This window comes from Triplophysa dalaica, chromosome 6, assembly GCF_015846415.1.
Source record: "Triplophysa dalaica isolate WHDGS20190420 chromosome 6, ASM1584641v1, whole genome shotgun sequence".
Taxonomy (NCBI): domain Eukaryota; kingdom Metazoa; phylum Chordata; class Actinopteri; order Cypriniformes; family Nemacheilidae; genus Triplophysa; species Triplophysa dalaica.
The window spans coordinates 8,021,637-8,031,637 of NC_079547.1; the positions used below are offsets into that span (position 1 = coordinate 8,021,637).

General features: G+C 37.5%; 2 protein-coding genes across 4 annotated transcripts; one reads left to right on the forward strand and one right to left on the reverse strand.

Moving 5' to 3' along the window:
• The first annotated feature begins 96 nt into the window (after positions 1–96).
• On the forward strand, positions 97–8,635 carry LOC130424554 (importin subunit alpha-1-like). 3 transcript variants are annotated; one of them, XM_056750324.1, is made up of 11 exons: positions 97–376; positions 689–760; positions 844–984; positions 1,179–1,258; positions 1,426–1,694; positions 1,818–1,912; positions 2,115–2,378; positions 2,463–2,696; positions 2,790–2,972; positions 3,561–3,710; positions 7,770–8,635. In XM_056750324.1, exons 2-11 carry the CDS (start codon positions 695–697, stop codon positions 7,794–7,796), a joined length of 1,509 nt encoding a protein of 502 aa, XP_056606302.1. In that variant the 5' UTR covers positions 97–376; positions 689–694; the 3' UTR covers positions 7,797–8,635. The 3 variants fall into 3 exon arrangements, with proteins under 3 accessions (XP_056606302.1, XP_056606301.1, XP_056606303.1); XM_056750323.1 differs by lacking the exon at positions 97–376 and adding an exon at positions 454–588; XM_056750325.1 differs by lacking the exons at positions 97–376; positions 1,179–1,258.
• A 238-nt stretch (positions 8,636–8,873) lies between these two features.
• Positions 8,874–9,976, reverse strand: anapc11 (APC11 anaphase promoting complex subunit 11 homolog (yeast)). The gene is made up of 4 exons (XM_056750326.1): positions 9,678–9,976; positions 9,392–9,505; positions 9,080–9,221; positions 8,874–8,993 (listed from the first exon to the last, which is right to left on the reverse strand). Exons 1-4 carry the CDS (start codon positions 9,820–9,822, stop codon positions 8,978–8,980), a joined length of 417 nt encoding a protein of 138 aa, XP_056606304.1. The 5' UTR covers positions 9,823–9,976; the 3' UTR covers positions 8,874–8,977.
• Positions 9,977–10,001: the final 25 nt, after the last annotated feature.

Genomic DNA, 10,001 nt, shown 5'->3' on the forward strand with positions numbered 1-10,001 from the left:
ACAACTCTGAGCTCTGGGTGTTAGGTATTATCAAGTACCGCGAGGTTTTGTGGTTTCTATAGAAACCATGGCAATGTGTTTTTAGCTGTTGCTGTCAATACGTGTTTGGCTAAATGCCGCGATGCGCAGACCGATCGTAGAACGACGTCAGTACCGCGAGAGCAGATTGTCCCGAACACTTGCTAATCGCCTTTGACACATGCCTCGAACACGCATGTTGTGTGCTTGCAGAAGATATTATTTCGTCCTATATTTCAGCGTTTTTTTACGTTTTACACAACTCCCAAAGACCACAGTCGCAATTCCTATGTTCTGGCGCGGAGCATCTTGGATGTAATGTAACGATAAGCGTCTCCTTGAAGTTGCATTGCAGCCGGTAAGTTCAGACACCGCGAGAGAAGTTCCACGTAGGAAGTAGGGAGTGTCCGATGGGCAGCGTGTTTGTAGTACCGCCCATTTCTGCGTCATCAATGTTACGAGCACGAGGAACTGCTTCTTCCTATATCTTGAGTTAACGTAATTTGCAAACAATACTTCTAAACCGATTGGCTGTCAAGTACTCTGTTTTAGCAGTCTGTATCGTCGTTGGTGTGTAAAATGAACGTTTTTGTTCTTTCTGTCCATTATTACGTAAATTACAGTGAATTAAATATCTGATCAAATTATTTTATTGTATTGTTTTCAACAGAAAAAAATGACTTCCGGGAGTGACAATGTCATCCGTTTTAATCAGTTTAAAAATAAAGGAATAGACGCTAATGTAAGTTCTCTATCTATACAGTCTACTTGTGCAGAACATATTTATTAGAATTGGTGGAGGATAGTGTTTCCTTTTATCTGCAGAAATTAAGACGAAGAAGATTCGAGTTCAACGCGGAGCTCCGAAAGGCGAAAAAAGATGATCAGATATTTAAAAGGAGAAATGTGAGCTGTGTTTCAGATGATGCCGTCTCACCATCGCAAGAACACAGTCAGAATGCACAGGTACAGTTGAAGCTACAGTTGTTGTATGAAGGCGGACATTAATTATCTGGAGAGTAGGTTGATGTATCCTTACTTCACACTCAGGGACTGTTACCGCAATGCCAGTACCACAAGTCACTCTAGATAACGGTATAGTAAATGATGGCAAATAATTTAAGAGTCTAAATGATTCTTATTTTGCTACATTCTGATAGCATTGGACTCTCAAGGATATTGTATGGGGTATAAACAGCCAAACTATGGAGTATCAGTTACAAGCCACATATGCAGCAAGGTAGGAGACTGCACATCTAATTAAAGAAATGCAGCCTTTAAACATCTCTATAAAAGGTCCCACCTAAACATACCTAGATCAATTATAAATCCTGCCGTTTTACCTCTTGGTAAAATTATGCTCAGGCTGTGGTTATCTTAACAGCCGTGTTGTATTGATGTCCACAGGAAGCTTTTATCACGAGTAAAGAATCCTCCAGTGGACCAGATTGTGGATGCTGGCCTTGTTGCTAAATTTGTGAGTTTGCTGGAATTGTCTGAGTGTCCTGCCATTCAATTTGAGGCTGCTTGGGCTCTGAATAATATCGCATCTGGGACCACTGAGCAGACAAAAGCTGTAGTCGACGGAGGTGCAATCCCAGCTTTCATTAGTCTGATTTCCTCTCCTCATCCTCACATCAGTGAACAGGCCATTTGGGCACTTGGGAACATAACAGGTATGAAAAGGTGTTTTATAATTGTCTGGACTGCAGGGTGTTCAGAAATGAAAAAATTGTGATTTTTGTTTTTTGTATTTGTGAGTGCCCTGATAGAAGTTTTTCATACTGGACTTTTTTTAGGTGATAGAGCAGCATACAGAGATGAAATAATCAAGCATGGTGGCATTTTTCACCTTCTGTCACATCTTAGCATCCCTGACTTGTCTATTTTTACAGTAAGTTTCATACATGACAGTTTATTCATGATGCCAAGGGCTTTTGTTGTTTATTGTTTCCATATAACTGAACATATGACCTTTGTGTTGTTAAGACTACGCTGTACCAGTTCAGCTAACGGAACACTTTATTTTATAGGCACTGTAGTTTCTCTGCATGTTTTCATTTGTAGTGAATTCTTCTTTCATTTATTAATTTCAGCCCACCTACCTGAGGAATGCCACTTGGACTCTCTCTAACCTGTGCCGAAATAAAGACCGTGCCCCGCCAATGCCTGCAGTTAAGCAGATGCTGCCTGTACTGCTCCGTTTGCTTCACCACAGTGACAGAGAAGTGCTTTCTGACACATGCTGGGCAGTTTCATACCTAACTGATGGCCAAAATGAGCGGATTGAGCTGGTTGTTCGTGCTGGTCTTGTGCCTCGTTTGGTGCAACTTCTAAGTTGTGGGGATACTGAAATTGTGGTAGGTTTACTTATACATAAAATCGAAAAGCTATTGTGATGAATTTACTGTTTATTTTTACATTTCTAGTTTTCTTGTTCCCAGACTCCATCACTAAGGGCGGTGGGTAATATAGTGACAGGTACAGATGAGCAGACCCACAGTGTGTTAAATGCTGGTGCTTTGGCTGCTTTCCCTTTGTTACTGCGTTATCATAAACTCAGCATTCAGAAGGAGGCAGCATGGACTCTGTCTAACATCACTGCTGGAAAAGACGCACAGATTCAGCAGGTTATCAATGCAGGCCTAGTGCCTCCGCTTGTGGAGCTCCTAACACAGGTTAGACGACAAAACTACTTGAACAGAGTGGGACACTGTGCTCATTTCAATTCTTTTAAGACTTGATTTTAATTTAGCTAATTTTCTGTTCAGGGAGACTTCAAGACACAGAAGGAGGCAGTATGGGCAATTACAAACTACACAAGTGGTGGAACAGTGGATCAGATTGGGTATCTTATTCAGTGTAATGTTATTGTGCCATTACTCGACTTACTGTCAGCCAAAGATATCAAGATGATCTTGGTTGTCCTGGATGGCATTTCCAATATTTTCATGGTATGCTCTATGAATACTACAGTAGAAGTATAAAACTGTATTTATCAAAAGGGTAATACAGGTGCTATAACATATTTTTCAACATTAATATTGGTCACTATTTTGGTCTGTCTGTGGGTTTTCCAAGAAAAGTATAAAAAGAGCTTGTGACTATCTGACATTAGCTGATCAAACACATCTAGCAGTAAACCTCAGCAGTACCCCCACTTCAATTGAATATTTGCAGTTGCAAAATAAACACTGGTACTTTTACTTTTATGTGTAAGAAAAATCAAGAACTAAAAAGGAGTATTTAACCTTTTTATAGGAATAATATTTTATTATGGTATTTACTCAAGTTTTTAATTTGTGTACTTCGTTCACACTGATTTTTGTCTTTGGTACACAACTTTGGTGTAGTGTCAATGAACGGGTTCATGATAGGATCTTGGGGATAATTAAAGCTCAAATTTTTGGCAACCACAAATAAATCAGGTATCATTTAGTACAGTCTGTCACACATACATCTTAGATACTCAACTGAAATTGTCTAACAGTATTTTCTATTAATAATCATATTTGTTAAATTATCACTATGCTGATTTTTAGGCAGCAGATAAGACTGGAGAAGCAGAAAGATTGTGTCTAATGATAGAGGAGTGTGGTGGATTGGACAGGATTGAAGCTCTGCAGACACATGAGAATGAGATGGTCAACAAAGCTGCTCTCAGCTTAATTGAGAAGTACTTTGGCAAGGAGGTGAGTGTTGATTGAAGACAAACAAATTGAAGCATAAAGTGTCTCATATCTTCTTGATATTAGACTCAAGCTTTGACATAGGGGCTTATGACATTAATGTGAAAGCATTACATGTTTTATTTAAAGGTCAGGGGGCGTATTAAAGCTTCTAAGAATCCTCTAAGAAAGCTCTTAATTTAGCTTAAAAACTTCTATGTAGGTGTCTTAACTTAAAAGTGATTCAGGATCAATCTGAGAGCAACTCTTGAGAGAGGAAAATACTTTTATCTTAGTGAGGAGGCGGTGCAGACCCCGTTGCTATGCCTTTTGAAGACTGTGATTGGTTGGTTCGCCAAGAAGGAAAAAAGAGCTTTTAAGTATAGGGTCATCAGTTTGAAATTGCACATGTCATTGTTTTCAATTTTACCATACTCACTCACTCACTCACTCACGCACGCACACACACATATATTTTTTATTTACCATGCTGTTATGTCAACGTATTTGATAGAAAATGAACATTGACACAATACGTTTCTGTAAGTGCTGTAATTGTTCGTGTGATCCCCATAGAAGGTTGTGATAGAACCAAATCTTCTCTGCTCTCTACCTGCATTTCTCCATTTACTAAATATGTTAATGTAGTGATTTCTTCTATTTCTGGCGTTATGACATTTCTGCGCTGTCTTTGAGATGTTGCCGTGTCAATAGGATCGGTATCAAACATGAACCCTACACGATGTTATATGTTGTGCCTTATTAACTCACTGTCATTCAATTCAATGTAATTTATTTTTATAGCACATTTACAATTTGCATTGCATCTAAGCAGCTATACACGAAAACCAAAGTTGAACAAACACACACAAAAAAATTGCATGTCATGCATTGCAACACATTTCTTCTCACTTTTCGTGTTTCGTCCATTTTCTTAACTGCTAAAGAAACTCTTAGAAATGTCTCAAAAGTCCTCCTCGCTACTCCTAAAAATATTGACCTTAAGAGCTCTTTTAAGGGTTAAGATGCCTTATGAATTACTTTTTTTCTTTAATTTTAAGGGGAAATTTTAAGATTTTAGGAGTAGCGAGGAGGACTTTTAAGAGACTTAAGAGTTTCTTAGCAGCAGAGAAAAATGGACAAAACACGAAAAGTTGCAATGCATGACAAGTAACATATCTCCTTAAAGGTTTATCTGATTTCGTTTTTTGTGTTTGTTCAACTTTAGTTTTTTTTTGTTTTGGTTTTCTTGTACAGCTGGTTTGATGCAATGCAAAATGTTAAAGAGCTATATTAAATTAACTTGAATGACAGTGAGTAAATAAGACACAACACATTAGATCATGCAGGGTTCATGTTTGTGACTGATTCTATTAGAGACACGCTAACATCTCCAAGACAGTGCAGAAAAGCCATAGCGCCAGAAATAGGAGTAATCGTATTAACATATTTGACAACTGGAGAAATGCAACTATGCAGCAGAGATGATTTGGTTCTGTCACAACAGTCATAATCTGATCACACAAACAATTACAGCACTTAAAGAAACTTACTGTGTCACTGTTCATTTTCTATCAAATTCTGTAAGTTGATATTAACAGCATGGAAAAATGTATGTATATACACACACACAGACAACAGAACGAGCACAGAATTATGCACGTAGGTGCCGATTGCCAACAAAGCACAGTCATATGACTTAGTTTGTCCGGCATCTTTTAGAACTGGGATCGCGCCATCTATCAGTCTCAAACGATCTCCAAATCCAGCATAATATCAACCGTTTATATAACATCCATCACTGAAATGCTGTGCACAAACAGACACACTTTAACTTCACTATGGCAGGAGTAACAAGCTGCAGTGCAGCCAATCTTGACGCCGCGCAGACAATCTTGATGGCGAGATTACATCCAGATTCGCTGAAGGGTTTAGGAATTGCAGCTCTTTATATGTAGCTTCCCCCTTTTTCAAGTTATTGGAGAGTTGGATAAAAGCGTTTTATTCGCAGGTTTAAGCTTTTCATTAAATATTTTCTTCTTTTGAGATTGATTCTACGTGTGGTGTTTGCATCTTGAAGCTGTTTCTGTGAACTCACATCATTTGGTTCAGGGAGATCTCCATGCATGTGAAACAGACAATAGTTAGGTTGATCTAACAGATCTATCAGCAAGATCGAAGGGGCCCATTTCAATAAGGAGGTTCAACCAACACAGAGTTAAAATATGAACTCTGAGTTTTTTAAAACCGAGTTGCAAAACTTTGAGTTTTTGTTTTTGGAACAGCTGATCATTTAGTTCTATCAACTCTGGGTAGACTTGCCTTGTGTATCCACTTCCACCACAACTACGACGAGCCATGATGAATGGAGCTCCGATATTACGATTCACCATGGCAACGGCACCAAAAAAAAGCATCATTGTGGCACAAAGCACATGAGAGTGAGGAACATTTTCCGTTCTGCAAACAGTGGATTTACAAATGTGATTTGTAAATGAATGTGTAAATGACTTAAATTACTAATTTAAATTAGTAAAATGATAAATGTACCAACCAACCAAAAATATAATCAGTAAATGATTGAAACAAAATAAATCTTATGTTGTCACTCTTGTGTATAGGACACTTAGTGTGACAGACTCTCGTGTCAGAGTGATCATCGGTTTGAACCCTACTCAGAGCAGTTTTGGGGAGGATTGGCTGCATATCTAAATGAATTGTTTATTTCCTTTATCACTTTATTTCTGCATTTGTCTGTATTTATTCATTTCTTGATGCAATTTATTTACACACTTTAGTAAGTCATTTCTTATCCTCCATAGAAAACTACCATTTGTAAGAGTATGTAAGGGAAAGCATCTGCTCTGATGTAATACACGGTGCCTGTTATTGATGTGAGGATGGATGAGATATATTTTGATATGTCTGATTCACTGTAAAGAAAAATTATACAGGTTTAATTAAAACCCGTTGTTAACGCAATGCTCTTACCACTGAGCTACAGGAAAACAAATAGGACCCTCTATAAAAGCACGCTGAGTCACTGAGATGGTCTCTGTGTGATCAAAATGCATGCCTTGAATGACTCTATGTAAAAGCAAGTGGCGTTTCATTCATTCATTAATAAAGAAAAACCCCTTCACAACGTCCAGACAAGTGAAGAATTATCTGGATGCTTCGATCTTCTGTTACATCTTCCAAAAAACACTATTGACCCAGTGCCTTAAGAAGCCATACATGGAAATGAAAACACACTGCCTTAACACGATTTTACTGAAGATGTTGTCAGCTCATGTTTTGTTAGAGCTTGTTTGGCTATTTTAGAATTCAAATCTACCCCTATTCTTGAGGCTTTTGCACCTTGATTTGAACCCTCTATAGTTGTCCTTGTCTCCTCTTAATCGTTTATTCATTGATAACTTCACATCCTGGAGAGTGTTCCTTACTTGTCTGGAGGTTATGAAGAGTTTTTTCTTTATCATGGAGAGGATAATGTCGTCATCCACCACTTTTATAGAGACATCCAGGATTTTGTTGCTGAGCTCACCGGTGTGTTTTTTCTCTTCTCAGAATATACAAAATTGTTGACAGGCAACTCTTGATGTTCCTGGCATCTTTCTGATGGATTTGTTGTGATTTTGAAATCTGACTATGGTCTGTTTTACATGCATGGAGATCTCCCTGAACCAAATGATGTAGGTTCACTGCAACTAGACCTCAACTCCAGACCTTTAACGTGTTTAATTTATGAAGAAATAATTTAAGGAAAAGCCCATACCTGTGAATTAAAGAGCTTTTGGTTTGAATGTCCAATTACTCCCTTGAAAAAGGGGGGAGCAACATATTAAAGAGCTGTAATTCCTAAAACCTTCAGCTAATCTTTAAGAAAAGTGTGCACTTTAAAATATTCAATATATAACTTGAAATACATTTCGAAACACAGCTAAAATAACAAAAAATGTGCCTCTGTCCAAATATTTATGGATCTGTATGAGCACTTACATTTTATTCCAAGCAAGTTTTTTTCTGTAAATATCATTACCTTTTTCAAATTTTTACAAATGCAGTCTATTTATTTTTTAGGTGAAGAAGATAAATCCATTGGTCTAGGAACCACCTCTGAGGATAACACAATCCAGTTTGCTGATAACAGAAGCACTTTCAACTTTTACCTTTTTTTACTGACCTACTATGTTTATTAGAAGTTATTAGAATTATATAAGTATTGAATGTATGAAGGGACCTATTGTTTATTTTTGTTTTAGGGCCCAAGCCCTGATTTACTCAAGATTTCAACCGAAACGGTCATTTAGTTAACTTATTGAGTGAATAACGTCTTGAGAGGCTTTAAATAGCAAAAAAGTATTTTCAAGGTGTCATGTTTTTCTCAAAAACATAATAGTGAGGTATTCATTTATTTAAAGCGACAACACACACTGTTTTTATTTAGTCAGTTTGTCACTGCAGTATTTATCCAAAAATATTTGTTGACACTGCAAAAAAAGAACATTAACCCAGTGTTTAGTAACGTACAGTGTGAGATGTCAGGTTACGAATACCCATGGCTATCTCTTAACCCCTGGTCATTTATTTAGTTTCAGCAGTGTGAAACATGAAACGCATAACACAGGATTCTGTTGGTTAGCGTGAAATTAACCAACACGTTAACTTCAAACGTCAAGTGTGAAGACAAAAAGACAGCATGTTCAAATTGCACAGCTGTACATATTCAAGCACAAACAAATATTATGCAGAAACGTTGTAAAAATCTATTTTTTTATGTAAAATAAATAAATTATATTGTCAGACACAGATTAGCATTTACACACTTGACACAAGTTTACTATTTTCTATTAAAGTTGTGTTATTTTGAGAATACATTTGAAACAATATGAGTATAAACTCTTGTACTGTTTTTTGAGAATAAAGTTATTTTGTCAGACAGTTAATGCTGAATCTGAAGATTAATGCCCTGGATTAGAGCAAAACCAATGAAAGTCCTTTGCTTCCCATTCTGGTACTGGGGTCTTTATGAGGTGTATGTTAGCCCACAAATTTCTAGTTTAGCAAACTGTTCTCCACTATGAACACACAAGCTTTTATAAAACAAATAGCCTCAATTTACCAAGTGTGCCAATAATAGGACTATTTGTAAGTTCTAAGATTAACTATTTAAGCACAAAACTGTAATTTTCAAATGTTTTTTTATTTTGTAGGACTTTTCATTCAAAGTTTTTACAAACACATAATACACAACAGCACCCGTTTGATCAAGCACTTATTTAATCTCCTCATGAAGTGTCACCCCTAAATAAAAAAAAGAATATCCATTAATCTTGAGTTTATAAAGTTCACAGTAACAAATCGAAATGTTGCCTGGTATGTATCCTCACTCTTTAAATTTCCACTCCTGACGGCACATGGGGCACTGCTGCTGCACCTGCTGCGAGTTCAGCCACTTCAGGATGCAGTGCATGTGGAAACAGTGCGAACACTGACCCCAGACGAGTGGGCAGTCATCTCCTGGGACCTTGCCTGATTAAACCAGAGTAGATTTTTTTGTAGAATAATAAACACACATAAGATTCAATGAATCATAACTATATTGGGTATAGTATGGATCAAAAACAGTATGTATGTGGATTTCATGAAAACAAATCCACAGTAAAATTGTTTCAGTCAAAGGTAAAATGTAATTTACGCACAGTCTGGGCAACAGCCATTGAAAGGTGCTCGGCAGATGCCACAGTTTTCGTCGTTGGCTACCCACAACCAGGATGCCACACCATTCCACTGCTTTATTTTTACCTTCATCTTATCTGAAAATTCACCAAAACGTGTTATATGTACACTGGGGACATGCGCATGCACACATTTATGCCTGGTTTTCCGGCCGTTAAACGGACATGTTAGACAAAGATTCGGAGGAGTCCTGATTAAAATCGTACTCCGCATTATTTGATAAAGTTGCATTGTTTTAACGACACTTACCCGCCGCATATTTTTTGTTCTTCTTTTTTTCGGTTTTTGTGTTTTTTGGTTCACCGAGGTTAAGGCGCATTATCGCCACCCTCTGTTCTGGTTCTTTATTGTTCGCAATGTACCGATATGGCGGACGACCAACGTGTAGCGGCATCTAGCCATATTCATCGATGTTTATTATACCTTTGATCTACATCGTAATGATCTTAATGTAAAGGCATTGGAATTACTATCATATCCAATAAATCTGTGATGAGGGAAAACTGCCTCAACACACTAAGGGAGGTCCTCCACGGCTGCAACTAGCAGATCTTGCCAGTAGGTGGCAGGCTA

Excerpts from the sequence above, each read along its gene's own strand:
- LOC130424554 (XM_056750324.1), top strand. The coding sequence starts at position 695 with ATGACTTCCGGGAGTGACAATGTCATCCGTTTTAATCAGTTTAAAAAT. Across the intron at positions 1,259-1,425 it reads CAAGCCACATATGCAGCAAG|GAAGCTTTTATCACGAGTAA; the intron begins GTAGGAGACTGC and ends TGATGTCCACAG. Across the intron at positions 1,695-1,817 it reads GGCACTTGGGAACATAACAG|GTGATAGAGCAGCATACAGA; the intron begins GTATGAAAAGGT and ends GACTTTTTTTAG.
- anapc11 (XM_056750326.1), bottom strand. The coding sequence starts at position 9,822 with ATGCCGCTACACGTTGGTCGTCCGCCATATCGGTACATTGCGAACAAT. Across the intron at positions 9,506-9,677 it reads GAACAAAAAATATGCGGCGG|ATAAGATGAAGGTAAAAATA; the intron begins GTAAGTGTCGTT and ends GTGAATTTTCAG. Across the intron at positions 9,222-9,391 it reads CAATGGCTGTTGCCCAGACT|GCAAGGTCCCAGGAGATGAC; the intron begins GTGCGTAAATTA and ends TGGTTTAATCAG.